Here is a 14,216-nt window from a genome sequence, read left to right as displayed (position 1 = left end):
CCTTCCTTTTGTCAATATACTTCCACTGCAGCTCAACGGGGAAACACCTTCCGAGGAAAGACAAAGAGGAAATTCAATGCTAAAAAGACTGTAAATGTGGCAGATATCCACTTGATGTGACTAACTCAGACTGCTGAACTCATGTAAGCTTCAGATAAATTTTAAATTCATTTTTGCACTAAATGACTGTGTGGACACACTGTGGATTTTGGCCTCTATCACTTACATTGAAAGTGCATTTGACAATCTTTTAATGGAAAGTATGAACGGGAGGAATGATTACAGAAAAGAAAACCTCTTTCAGTGATTATATGGACACCTTAATGTTGTTTAAAGACAGACATGAAAAGTTGTTAATCTATCCTTTAAGCTATAGATAAAGTCTATGATTGATGCTGGAAAGCTGATCAGAAAACTGAGATAATGAAGGATTTTTAAAGACTCTTATATATGCACAGACTGTAATGCAGTCATGTAAAGAAATACTTCAAAAAAACCAACAATACCATTGAATAAGTATGACAGACACGATTGAAGTTCACTGGGAATAATAATTACTTTATTATAAAATACTATCAAGATTAAGGAGTACAACAAAGAGTCAAAAATCACCATAACTTCAATCACTGTTGGAATATTATTGTATATCACTGTTACCATCTTACTGAACAGCATCAATTACTGATTACTGTGATGAAGACGATAATACTACAATAGCCCTTTTTAATGCCATAACATAACTAACTCACTTGGGAAAGTCATAAATGTGAAGATACCAGAGTGCATTGATAGAGTCTTGAATTGCTGCCATCTTCTGGTTACAAGTATGTAGCTGTGCTTTAGCAAGAGTCTTTTCTACTCACTCAGTCATTGAAATAAATGTGCAATTTATAGCTGTAATTCAATAAGTGGACAAGTTTATAAAGTATAGAAAAAGTCTCTCTCTCTCTCTTAAATTAGGAACATCGTTTAACTTTTTGTACCGTACGGTTGTAATAATAGGAATAATTAATTAACCTGGTAACCTACACTTGGTTAAGAATCAGGTCAGTGTTGTATAGGTGTTAAAGGAAAAATCCCTTAACAGGATTTAGTTCAAGTCATTACCCAGTCAATTACTTATAGCCCACTGTGCCTTAAATCTCTTCTCTCCTCTTCGGTAAACAAGGCCTGCACAAACACATGTAAATACATAATGTGCAGCAGATTTGTGCCTGAGAGCAAAATCAAACAAATCTGCACGACTATTGTATTATATATCACTATATATTGTTCAAACACAGTGGTATAAAAATAGAAATGACACGCTTCCTTCCTAAGAGTTGTGACTGAGGATGTCACACTTCAAAAGCCTTCGAGGTGTAACTGCAAAACCTGCTGTGAAACAGTGAAGACTCGCTGTAACTGCAATGCATCTCTAACCCACATAGGTGCAACCTAAACAGAAACAGATGTTGTTCATGTACCACATAATTTATTTTTACTGTTAATGAGTCTTAAGTGAAAACACACTGTGATGATTCTTCAAACCATGAAAGGTATTTTGCCAAAAAATGGTTTTATTCAACAATAATGTATGAACCACAACAATAATATTCAGGAACACCTGAAACTTGAAGCTTTTTTTCATTACACTTGACATTGTGATATTAACTGACACTGCAAAAACCCCTCAATTATAGATATTACATTATTATTATCCCCCAAATGAGCCCTCACCAAACTATATTAGACCATTTGTATAGTTCCAATTGCATCAAGTTTTAAGGCCACATATTGAGGCCTTTATGTGATGGCATTATTTACAACATTAATGTTAGATGTGATTTAAGCACTTCGGCTGGTCGTGAGGTAGTGGAAGAGGCTTGACTCCATCTATTTAGACTCCACCAGGAACCTCCTGTACAGTACTAGCTTTAATTCTGTTGACTTTTCAGTGTAAAGTCCAACTTTTATTGCTAGGTCCATACGCTATTGAGAGATTTAACATCAAAAAGTTATAAATCTCTCTCTCTCTCTCTCTCTGTCGTGCATTCATTGATTCTACCAGGGCAGTTCGGTCCCATCCCAGTTGTAGGCCTTGCCGGTCTTTTCGATATTCAGTGTTTCTATGATGCTCATCAGACAGTTCACCGAGTGTTCGGTACTGAACAACCTGTCCTTTGGTACGTTCTTGTGATACGGCCGAGAGAGGTCTGTGTTGACCGTTCCTGGGTGTAAGGAGACACACACCACCTGGGAAAAATCAGAAGCAAGTTCATCAACTCTCAATAAGATACTGGTCATAGGTTTCTATGCTTGTGTAAGGGCGTCATCCATCCATTTCCCAACACGTTTTCTAAGCTGGTCTTGAAAGAGAGATAGAGGCCACCAATTGTCTCATGATAAGTCAACTTCAAGAACACTCAAACCTACCTTTGGTCGACTGCGGCCCAGCTCTATAGATAGATTCCTGGTAGCCATGTTGAGAGCTGCTTTAGACATTCTGTAGCTGTACCAACCACCAAGACCTGAGAGGAGAAGGCACGGTGGAGAGAGGATGTTTAGGAAGACAAATGCATCATACCATACATTAACATGCATAAATTACCATAGAAGCTAAAAGGGAAACACTTAGAGTTATAGCACCATCTTCTACTTTATAAAGCAGCAGTGCTGGTCGATGTAATTCATGTACAGTTATGTACTTGACAAATTAAAACCTTTCCGTATGTAGTATGTCGCCATGCAAAGGCAGACTTTTCAACGGAAGACGGTGGTTAGTGGTTTTCCCACAATACCTACCATTATCACCAATGGATCCCACTTTGGCAGTGATGTTGACGATGATGCCGCTGTGCTGTTTGGCTTTCTCTGCAGGCTTCTGACCGAAACCACCTCCGCCCTTTTGTAGGAGGGGAGCAAAATACTTGGCCATGACCAGTGGACCCACTGTGTTGGTCGTCAAGGTCGAAATGATCCCCTGAAACAGAAAATAATGAATGAAAATATGGGGTCAGTATTTGCTGGAAGTCCAAGAGATTTGATTAGATAGATAGATAGATAGATAGATAGATAGATAGTGATTTGAGTGAAGATGACTGAGCAACTATCAGGCAACTGTAACATAAGTTTGGAAAAAGGGGTCACCTGACACTGTAGAGAAGCACTTAACAAAGTGAGATGAGCACATGTGACAGTGCTTTCCCAGCTCTCTGAATCTCACTTAACAGCACTTTTATTTCACTCCTCATACTAAGAGAGCTGCTCAAACACCATCTTTACCTGAGCAGAAACATCCCTCAGGCTGGTCTCTCCTTTTCCGGAGGGGTGAAGCATAGCCGAGGAGTTGACTATCAGATCCAGCCGACCGAAGCTCTCCTTCACCCGCCCAGCAGCTTCACGGATGTCCTCCTCCCGGTTCACGTCCAGCTGGAGCACCGTCAGCCTGCCCGGGTGTTGACCGACCAGGCCCCTTAGCTCGGCCGCTCCGTCCGGGTTTCGGCATGTCGCTATAACGCCAGCGGGGGTTTTACTTTTCAAGATATGTTTGCAAAATTCAAGCCCCAGTCCTCTACTGGCCCCTTGAATGAGTGCGATGGGGACAGCCATGACAGTTAAATGACATAACTGGGAGTGAATGGAGACAAATAGTATGTGCTGCTTTCATTTTCTACCAGAAACGTGGGAATTCCAGCATTTCCGAAACAAAACAGTATAAGAACATCCCCTGCAAATGATTTTTGGTGAGCCTGTAAGTGATTAATTCCTATTTTCACCAGAGAATTACCTAAAATGTCTTTCAAAACCAAATTTTTTTACTCTAAATTGAAGAAAGGGAAGCTAATAAGAGTACCTGAATGCAGCATGTTTCACAACAATACGCCCTCTGTAGGTCACTTTTAAAGGCACTTACACAACTATGCACCAGCACGTGTCTGCTGTGGTGCATGATAGTGCACGGCCAGATGTGGAGCTGTAGAGCTGCAATTAACAAGGACAGTGAATAGGATTAAAATGATCTGACTAATAAGAGATATTAGGTAAGATATTAATATGCTCATTTCGCTCTGCACATCCTGAAACTGCCTCATTTATTTTGGCATTGTAAGTATACTGAAAGATTGGCAAGAAGTTTCTAAGTTTATTAATGACAAATTTATGGCTGATTTTGTAGTATTGTATAAACACGTATGCTACTGTTTGGGATTTTAAGTTACAATAGAAAGAATTGCCGTAACACCAGAAGGAACAATATATGTGTTATATTCAACACAAACAATATGAAGCAGCAGCAATATTTGATAATCTTTCTCAATCAATCAATCAATCAGTCAATCAGTCAAACTTTATTTATATAGAACCTTTCAAAGAAATCAAATGCTTTTCAAAGTGCTTTATAAGCAACTGACAAAACGAGGGATATTAAAATAGATTTAATAGAATAGAATAGAATAATGCACACCAAAATAATTAAAAAGCAATAGAGTTAATTGAATAGGACAACAATAAAAGATGGATAGTTAAGATAATAAAAGATTAATAATAAAAGGTAATACAAGCAATAAAAATAACAATAAAAAAACAAAATTATTAAATACACAAAATGAATAGATTATAATAAAACAGCAACATGTTAATGAAATAAAATAAAAGAATAAAATAAATAATAATGATGATTATATATAAAACAGGTATATAATAATAAAACCATAAAGTTATAAAACACTACTAGCTAATCGTTTAGTAGATTTTCTTCATCTCTATCATCCAGTCCAGTAGGTGTCGCTAACTTAAAGCCAACCGCCAGTAAATCGGGGACAAAGCATGTCAGATAGTCTCTGGATTTATGTATAATGAGCTCAATAATAAATATGTATGTATAATAAATTAATAAATGCACAACAAACATTGTGAATTATATTTCCATAAAAATACTTACTGATATACTTATTATATTTACATAATAAATACGACTGAAATCACAGTCAAGTACAAGACCTGAAGAAGAACCTGGTTGCCTAGCGACCTGTGGCAGTGTAGCGTCTAGCAACAGCTATGGCGTCCAGCTAGGCGAGCTGCTAATACATGGATTATAAACAATAAAACAGCGTACAAATGCCACCAAAAAGAAAAGGACCTTTGCAGCAGGTCCAGAGAGAAGTGGACGAAATCAAAGGACAGGTTTGTTACAGCATCGCGCCAGTTTACGTGTTAATCGCGGTGATGTATAGACTCCACTTCGGCTGAGAAAGCAGTTACTTATGGCATTGCATGAAACTTGCTGACAGACCCATGAGATAAGTCATTGCGGCCGTATCAGTAAACAATCACTTTCCAGACAAACTAAGTGATCCTAAGGCTTGAACATTAGCAGCTCCGTAACTTGTTTGTCCAAGCTTTTTACAGTTGTGTCCTCTGTTAGCATAACCGTCCATAAATAGCTGAAGATGAATCACAGCGTTTGCTGTCAAGTCGTCCTGAGACACTTTTCAGCAAATACACTGAGCAGTAACTGTTAATGTTATTTACTACAATGGAGTTTCACTTTTTCCATTCGGTCAGCTTGCTATTCCCATAAGTTTCTTTCAGTGAACAGTGAGAACAAAGGTAAAAGTGGAGAGTTTCCTAAAAGTAACTCCTTGGTGGATAAAATGCGTGCCGAATTTTCTGGAATACACTAACAGAAATATCCTCAATTGCAAGGTAAAGAAGCAGAGAGGCATTAAAAGGACATATTTTAAACGAAGGTTGGCCTGCTGATAGTAGGCTATGTTCAGTCAATGTACAGATGGCAATTTATGGGCTGTGCAGTTCAACATCAACTGTTCATTGGTGTCAACAACACTCTTGTATTCACTTTTGTTTCCTCTCTGTGTTCTTCTAACCCAGGTGGAGAGTCTGTTAAAAGATGTGCAGAGAAAGGTTGAATCCACTGAAGAGGCATTTCGGAGGTAAACAACTCTGACAGAGCTACTCCAGTCCTGTTAAGACTAGGACGTCACCCGGGCTAGCATCAAAACTATTTATTAGGACACAGCTGTTGACCCTTTTCCCATTTTTTCATCCTGTTACAATATGATTTTCTGTAGATTTTTTTAATTGTCTGTTCCATGTGATGCTTTGAGGAGTGATGTGAGTCTAAATGTGTCCAATTCTGAACAGATGTCAAGAACTGCAGATTTCAGCAGAGAAGACACTAAAGACACTGAAGAAACTGACCAAGGTTAGAGCCATACTGTCAATTAACATGTGAATTAAGCTGAAATCTTAGTATTTGTAACAAGTGGAATTGTGCAATTATTCGTTTTTATTTCTAGATGATCAAACTTACAAACAACAATGCTGTTGCTTGAGCTATACATGGTTTCTTGACAAAGACCAGTGTTTTGTGTACTGAACCAATATCTTTCTGAGTAGTTTGTGTACAATTTCTATCCAAATCTATATATTCATGTTTTCTGGATGGGAAAGTCTCTTAGGCAGCACTTCAGTCATCTTAAAGTGGCGAAACTAACGTCATAATTTGTCTGTTTGATTTGCTGTTAGGCTGATGAGCTGGCTCCAGTGGGAAACTATGATCAGAGGAAACTAGAAGAGGAGAGACGACTGCAGAACATCTTGGAGAGTTTGAACACACTCTCTCTGGAGCTTTCACCACCAGGACCCAGTACTGCAGCAGGGTCAGCAACCTATATGTCTCCTACAAAGGCAAAAAATAATGAGAGGATCATTCAGGAGCGCTTTATTATGTACATCTCACAATACTCTCTCTTTGGTCTGGAACTGTATACTCTACAGCTTAGCTTTTGCTGAATCAAATTTACATTTGTCCCTTGTAAAGGAGTTACCCCAGACATATCAAATTAAAAATATTAATTGAAATGAGTCTAATCTCACATCCAGCATGTGAACCTTGCTGCACAACATTTGTTAGACTGTAGGAGAACAAGAAAAACATGGAAATGTTAACATATCTTTTCACGTTATCATGTTTTGATCCACAGGGATGCTTCAAAGGAAGATAGTGAGGATAACAATGATGACAGTGACGAGGATGATGATGACGACGATGATGATGATGATGATGATGATGATGATGATGACGACGACGACGCTGACCACGAAGATGAGAAGCAAGCTCTGAAACCGCCCTCTCAGTCAGACCCTCGCATCTACACAGCCCTCAGTGACTTCAGAGGAGAACAGGAAGGAGATCTGTCTGTTCAGGTGAAGTTTCAGCCTATGTTATGAACATTCTAGCTGTTTCCCCTTCTCAACCACTTCCACTCTCGTCATGCAGATTACTTGCATTTTTCACGATTGCACAATAGTATAACTGTGTAATAATTTACACTATCAGGACAACTATATTCAGTTTTAAACCCTCTACTTGATCTCAGGCTCTGTACGTTAGCTTTAATTAAATGCTGCTTATCTGTAAATACAGATGTCTAATAAGAGTCTCAACAGGAAACAGAGGTAGATAAACAGGAGTGAAAAAAATACTTTAAGTATGTTGATGTGACCTAAAAAGAAAGAAGTTTTTTTTTGCATCTCAATAGTTTTATTACATTTATTTAAAACAGAAGAGGGCGCTCTCAGCCCCCAAATCATGGTTTCCACAGTCTTGACAAGCTTGAAAACTACACACTTCTTTCATTTTAGGCAGAGACTGGTCTGCTTGTTAGTAATACACAAATAATGTGAAGTTGCACTGTTATGAGTTGTATGTTTCCCTACTGTTTCAGAGGGGGGAGGTATTGAGGATTATCAGGAAGACAGCAGATGGATGGTGGCTGGCTCAGGACACTAAAGGCAACAGAGGAGTTGTTCCAAAAACCTACCTGAAGGTACACAACCAGCTGAACATCTGGATCACAGTCAAGTGTCCAACAGTTGACTATTAGCATTAATTTGAACAGCTGAGGAGCTTTAGTACGACATGAAAATACAATTTACTCTGGTGTATATTGATGATTCCATACATAACAAGACATGTATACATATTGATCTCTACCCTATTTCACACAGATTTAAGTTTTTGCAACATGTTTATATGTTCTTTACTTTTTATTTGTGCAAATTATGCCAAAATACACAATAAATAGTGTTTTTAAAATCATAGCCCCACAAAAGTAAATCTATATTCTACCACAAACTTTCCAGTGTTGTTGTAATACTGTGTTAGTCCCTGTAGTTTGTCAAACTGATGATCAAACATGTTTCAGATCGGCTCTAGTGTCAGTGATGAAGATAATGATGAAGATGAGGATGATGATGATGACAAAAATGAGGAGGAGTCAGAGGAAGATGATGAAGAACTGACTGAGTAAGAGAAACAGAGACTCTATAGTACATTTTAAATGAAAGTTTAATGGCTGTACTGTGTATTACTTTCTTTTAGAGGTTCTTGGATCCGTGTTGCTCCTCAAATTTAAGTGTTTGCACAAAAGGACCTTGTCAGTGGTTTTTGGTACTAAAGTGGAACAAGAGATCAATTGCTTTTTGGTTTGACTCAAATAATGATAATAACTCCATGTTGTTGTTCTCCGTTCTTTGACAGTGGTGCTGCACATTCCAACTGGTCGACTGTCAGAAAGGCTCTGACTGAGGTAAAACTCTACAAACTCTACTGCTAGTGCGACAGATGTTAAATCCATAATTGTGAGTTGTATATACAATGTATTCATGGTTTTCATGGTGTGTGTTTGCGTATGTGTGTGTGACAGATCGATGCAACAGATGTGCTCTCTGCCATGGGGGCTATACCTTCAGGATTCAGACCATCAACTCTCAATAAACTGCTGGTGGAGGAAGGTCATTCATTATGCGCTCTCTTATGAACACACACACACACATACACACTAGTATACCTAACTTACTGACTGTAACTAACTGTCTGGCAGTTGCTGATTACAGCTGAACTCCATCACTCTTCTGTTAGGACACACTGCAGATAAATTAAGTATTTACTGGAAAAAATACAGCTAAAACACATGATAGCTTAAAAAACAAACAGTTTTTTTGTAATGTACATGGGTTTGACAAAATGAGGAGACTTTACACTATAATCCAATGCAATGCTTAACACACAACCCATGCCACAAACACTGCCTTTATGAGGATTTTACATTTTTCAACTTGTGTCAAAGAAGTTTAACTCCATGGTAATTTTTATTAGATTGTTTTATATTATAAGGTTTTACTGGTATTTTCTGTGTTGCATTTCATCAGTCATGTTTGTGATGTACTGTATGCTGTTCTTCCTTCACTAGAAGTAATTAAAAACCACATTTCTACTACTACTTCCAGAAACAGACTTGGGTTTTATTTGACTAATAAATACTGTATGATTTGCAGGGCAAAACAGTAACCGTTTATGTCTTTTTCTAGGTGTGACATACAGAGGAAGTCATTATATTCAGCCTGAGCTTAGCCAATCACAGCTCTCCTTTAGTGACCTCTTCCTGGACCCAGATACTGGCAGGGTGAGATAGTCCCTCTGGGCATGTTGTGTTTTTAAGATTTCTCACGCTGCTAAGCATCCAATCATGAACATGCTCTATTGAACAGTTGACAAAAACAGTTATTTAGTCTCCTGTCCTCTCTTGTCGTGTAGGTGCGTGCTCGGCAGGTCAGGACTTGTGTTTGTTTCACTCTGTGGAGCTGCAGGATGATTCCTACTCCTGGAGTTGGCGTTCAGGTCCTCAGCAGACACATCCGCGTCTGTGCCTTTGATGGGACTCAGGTGGGGTATTTCTGTTGTATGTACAGCTTTTGGCCACACTGTACAAATCTACTGTACCCAAATCTCTGCAGTGTGAGAACAATTTAGGAAATACTGTTTGATTTAGCTTATTCAACTGTCACATGCCATATCCCAGTGAAAGTATGAAATTGAAACAGATTGTGTGTTTCAGGTGTTGAGTAACATCCACACAGTGAGGGCGACCTACAACTCCAAGAGCCCCAAGACCTGGAGCTTCTCTCCAAGGGTATGAGAAGACCCCAGCTGTTATATTTACAACATTATGAACATTGAACATTGAATTGATGGTTTTTCTTAGCCACAACGCTAAAATTCTCCAGAACTGGCACCTTAAACGCTCAACACAAAGCCACACCATTTAACTTACTGTTGTACTTAAAGCTGAACCTAAATCTGAAATCCAGTGTTTGTGTTTGTCCCAGGTGACAGGTATCCTACCCGCCCTCCTAGATGGAGACTGTTTCCTACGTTGCAACTCTGCGTCTCCTGACCTCGGTATCCTCTTTGAACTGGGAGTCACCTTTATACGCAATGTAAGGACAAACATAAACACACTGAACATTGACTAATAAAGTTTTTGGGAAGCAACCGTGTCTGATCTTCTGTGTGTGTGTGTGTGTTTCAGTCTACAGGTGAGAGAGGAGACCTGAGCTGTGGCTGGGCTTTTCTCAAACTGACAGATGACACCGGAAATCCACTCCCTAACAGGTACTATACACACACAGACATACAGGCATGTGTATCTGACATGTATATAACAAAAACACATGCTTCTATATTCTGTATGTACATATTCTGTTTCCATACAAGGATCATTAATGGTCATCATTTTTTGAACTACCCTTCCTTGAGTATGTAAGCAGGTTTTATTTTCATAGTCATCCATTCTATTCTTCATTGATGTCCATGGAAAAAAAGATGGAGCAATGTTTATAAAATAAGAATCAATTTTAAAAAAGCCTGCACTTAATATTTAAACATCTAATCTAATATAATCTAATCTGTGTGTAGGACCTATGAGCTGCAAGTGAACGGTGGCACTCCCTATGAGAAGGACGTAGCGGTGGAGGCTTCAGTCACCAGAGGATGTAAGAACACACAGCAGAAATTAAATAACTCAATCCTCTTGAGAGTTAGTTTTTCTAGGTTTTGTTTACATGAGATGATGCAATAAATGGCTTCCTCATTTTGTAGATTTGAAACATTGGTGTCCTAGATCATAATCACTTGTCTTTCTCCTCTCCTCTCCTCTCCTCTCAGCTCCAGGTGGTGTTTTCCAGCAGATGCTTCAGTCCAGGCGGCAACCCAAACTGATTGTAAAGTTGAAGTCAACCAACAGTCGGACCAGAACTCAGCTCAGGTGTGAGGATTAGCAAGAAATAAATGACACACGCCCTGTGGATTATGTGATCTACTTCTCTGTCAATAAATTACCAGTTTTTTTTTAACACATCAGCGGCTCACCTCAACCACCTGCATGTGTGAGCATGCAGGTGTTACTGACTAATAAGGTTTTCACAATACCAGAATTTTAAACTTCAATATAATACTAGCATTAAAAAAAACGTCACTTGATACCTCTTTCGATACCACAGCAAAAAAAAAAAAATAGTCGTAGGCACACAAAATAGATTATTTTTTCCTTTTTTTAATTAAAGTTTTTAAACTTTAGCTTGCTAGATCAACCATGTGACTAGTGGGTCTAGCAAGCTGATTTCACATGTATAATTACCGGAGATCGTATCGCTTTTTTAATACGTGGTATTGAAAAAGTATCAATACTTTTGACAACCTTACTGACTAGTGTGTGTTTCCTTTTAGTCTGCTTCCAGACACTCTGCTGCACAGTCTGAGCTGCGTCCACCTGCTCGCTCTACACAGACAGCTGCTAGCTGACACACTACTGATGGACAGGCCTACCATGCAGAATGCAGGTAACACACATCCTCTATGCCTCTTATCCAAACTGCAAATTTTCACACTTCAAAGAAAGAACATCTCTCTCTCTCTCTGTCTCATTCAGATCTTATATGCAGTCCTGTCCTCTCTACCTTCCCTGTGCTGTTGGACCAACCAGACCTGCTGGACGCTCTCAGGGTCAGTGGGTAGCGCAGCATGGTTGAACTTATTCCTAGTTGTCTTTTAAATATGATCAATCGCAAGATGATTATATTTTTGTTATATTTCCGTAATTTATTGCTATACCAGCATATGATAACCAGTACATTTTGACCAGTATGGATTTTACTGTTGATTTTTATTTTTTTTTGTGCTGATATTCTAAACTCTCTTAACATTTCGTATTCAGCATTACTGATACCAAAAATTACCCTGTACCCTGAATCCTGTTCTTAGCCAAACTGTGAAGCCACAACATTTAGACCAAAAGGCACAAAACAGCAACAGAAATTGAGAGTAATGAAGTTCTTCAAGCACTCAATAATCGTTCAGTTGCACTGATATTACTTTGTGTTTTCTTTCAGAGTGCCTGGCTGTATGCTGAGACCCACATGAGCAGAGCACAGAAGGTAAGACAGTGTGTGTGTGTGTGTGTGTGTGTGTCTGCAGCACAAACCTGCAGAGGGTGCTGTCAGTATGAGTAACCTTGTGGCTTCTCAGTATGAGTAACCTTGTGGCTTTTCTCTTCCACGAGGTTTGCGTTAATTTTGTGAAACGTATCAATGTCTGTGTTTGCAGAGAGACTTGTCCTATCTGAAACAGGAGTTTGTTAAAGTCTACATGTCGTCGGTCTATTTCCTCCTCCACTCACCCTCGCTGCCTCGCCATCGCTGGGCGGACCCGCCCTCAGAGGAGCAGCGTGCCAGAGTCATCTTCTCTCTCCTGGATGCTCTCAAAAACTTCCAGCACACCAACGGGCAATCAGGAGGCCCAGAGGTCTTTGTTGACTCTATGCATCAGCATCTGGCCTTTGATGTCACAGAGTTGACCTTTGACCTCCTCCATGTGGCACGGTAACATCACATAACTCAGAGGAACGGTACAATCTGATTGAAGTTGTTTACAATATTATTATTAGATATTTTATCATCAAAATTGTAGATAAAAAAAGAAAATGTAACTATGCTAGACAGCTATTTGGTTTATTAAAAATAGTAAAACCCTTAAATGTGCCATAAATAAATTGTGAAACTTTTTTAAAATTTGTAAAATGAAAGCAGGTGATATTCTATATTTTTATAATTGTCAATAAATCCGATGAAACGACCAAAACCTACAATGTGTCCATTTCTCTGTACTTTCTGACTCCCCCCTGTGGCACGCAGTCTCAAGCCTTTTGACTCATACAGAAGAGGACTTTTTTTTTTTTTTTAAAGCATTCATGAATGAATAGTTTTTTAAAAGGACAAATAATTTCCTACAACTGGGAGCCACTAAAGTTTATAGCAAACATCACTCAAACTTGAGTAAATAGTCTATTTGTTATGGATTATTTCCAACTGCAGATTTAATGCTCTAGTGAGCATCTCTGGCAGCGGGACGGTGTTTGTGGTATCGATTCAAGATAAATACAATGCCCTTGTTTGTGATAATGATGGAACATGCAAACAAGTGCAACAGTGTGGCTCATTGATGTATTTTGGACAACAATGATGGTCTATGCCACAGAGGAATAAGTTATATCAGAGTTTGCATACACAGGCAATACTTATAAGTAGGATCCATTCATTGTTGTTTTCTGGCTTTTCATCAGATTTGTTGACAATACAACAGAATATCACCAGACTCAGACTCTTTGCCTCTACTCTGCATTGTGACAGGAAATAAAGTGGTCTTACTGTAGTTCTGAGAAATACTAGAACATACAGTAAGAAATCTTTGTGTACTTTGTGGTTACATAAGGCAATGATTATGGCTAAAGATCCTGAATAGGTGTGAAACAAAAGGTTGAGCAAACTTGGACAATGGTAACATTATCAACAAAGATCTCTTTTTAATGCAATCATTGAGTGATGTGTTTAGGTAAATAACATGTTGAAGGAAGAGAGGAACACTTTTCACTGAGACCAAAACAGATTTCTATGATAACAGAACCAATAATGACATTACAAACATATTTGATACTGGTATTTATTGCCAAATGTTGTTCTATTTTGTAATAAACATTCTGTCAAAATCACTTTATGATTTATTACAGACTTGTTTTCATGTACCAGGTTATTTTTTCTCTGACGGGTCACTGAGCTGCTCCATTCATCTCCACCCATTAGTTCAACATCAGTCATGTATGTGTCTTTGTGTGTATGTGTGTGTGTGTATATGGTGTAGAGTTTCAGGGTACTGGAGGAGTGTTCATAGTTAATAATTAGTCTCCTGTCGTCTTTTTATAGCCTGGTATAAAAGAACAGGAGCGGTGAGAGGTTCAATCAGTCAGGGCGCTGACTTGTTCAGGTTATCAATCAGTTGTGGTTTCACATCTAAAGTAAAATATGTTATTAGGATGAAT

The 14,216-nt window shown here is 38.6% G+C and overlaps 2 protein-coding genes across 3 annotated transcripts; one reads left to right on the top strand and one right to left on the bottom strand.

Annotated features, from left to right (window-relative positions):
• Window positions 1-1,539: 1,539 nt before the first annotated feature.
• On the bottom strand, window positions 1,540-3,676 carry zgc:65997 (uncharacterized protein LOC794398 homolog). Its single transcript, XM_042434323.1, has 4 exons — window positions 3,265-3,676; window positions 2,785-2,962; window positions 2,416-2,510; window positions 1,540-2,235 (listed from the first exon to the last, which is right to left on the bottom strand). Exons 1-4 carry the CDS (start codon window positions 3,589-3,591, stop codon window positions 2,044-2,046), a joined length of 792 nt encoding a protein of 263 aa, XP_042290257.1. The 5' UTR covers window positions 3,592-3,676; the 3' UTR covers window positions 1,540-2,043.
• nphp1 (nephronophthisis 1) lies at window positions 3,653-13,889 on the top strand. 2 transcript variants are annotated; one of them, XM_042434322.1, is made up of 20 exons: window positions 3,653-3,733; window positions 5,872-5,933; window positions 6,145-6,205; window positions 6,529-6,662; window positions 6,987-7,209; window positions 7,731-7,832; window positions 8,211-8,311; window positions 8,546-8,594; window positions 8,712-8,799; window positions 9,376-9,470; window positions 9,602-9,730; window positions 9,903-9,977; window positions 10,174-10,284; window positions 10,377-10,459; window positions 10,763-10,839; window positions 11,012-11,111; window positions 11,573-11,685; window positions 11,775-11,848; window positions 12,235-12,279; window positions 12,449-13,889. In XM_042434322.1, exons 1-20 carry the CDS (start codon window positions 3,716-3,718, stop codon window positions 12,725-12,727), a joined length of 2,019 nt encoding a protein of 672 aa, XP_042290256.1. In that variant the 5' UTR covers window positions 3,653-3,715; the 3' UTR covers window positions 12,728-13,889. The 2 variants fall into 2 exon arrangements, with proteins under 2 accessions (XP_042290256.1, XP_042290255.1); XM_042434321.1 differs by lacking the exon at window positions 3,653-3,733 and adding an exon at window positions 4,983-5,163.
• Window positions 13,890-14,216: the final 327 nt, after the last annotated feature.

This window comes from Thunnus maccoyii, chromosome 14 (genome assembly GCF_910596095.1).
Source record: "Thunnus maccoyii chromosome 14, fThuMac1.1, whole genome shotgun sequence".
NCBI classification, from domain to species: domain Eukaryota; kingdom Metazoa; phylum Chordata; class Actinopteri; order Scombriformes; family Scombridae; genus Thunnus; species Thunnus maccoyii.
This window is presented reverse-complemented; position numbering and strand designations above follow the sequence as displayed.

Coding starts and splice junctions, on each gene's coding strand:
- nphp1 (XM_042434321.1), top strand. CDS start 5,098: ATGCCACCAAAAAGAAAAGGACCTTTGCAGCAGGTCCAGAGAGAAGTG. Junction 6,663..6,986: donor GGACCCAGTACTGCAGCAGG/GTCAGCAACCTA, acceptor TTTGATCCACAG/GGATGCTTCAAAGGAAGATA. Junction 10,840..11,011: donor GGCTTCAGTCACCAGAGGAT/GTAAGAACACAC, acceptor CTCTCCTCTCAG/CTCCAGGTGGTGTTTTCCAG.
- zgc:65997 (XM_042434323.1), bottom strand. CDS start 3,591: ATGGCTGTCCCCATCGCACTCATTCAAGGGGCCAGTAGAGGACTGGGG. Junction 2,511..2,784: donor GGGATCCATTGGTGATAATG/GTAGGTATTGTG, acceptor TTCTCCTCTCAG/GTCTTGGTGGTTGGTACAGC. Junction 2,236..2,415: donor TGGGCCGCAGTCGACCAAAG/GTAGGTTTGAGT, acceptor GATTTTTCCCAG/GTGGTGTGTGTCTCCTTACA.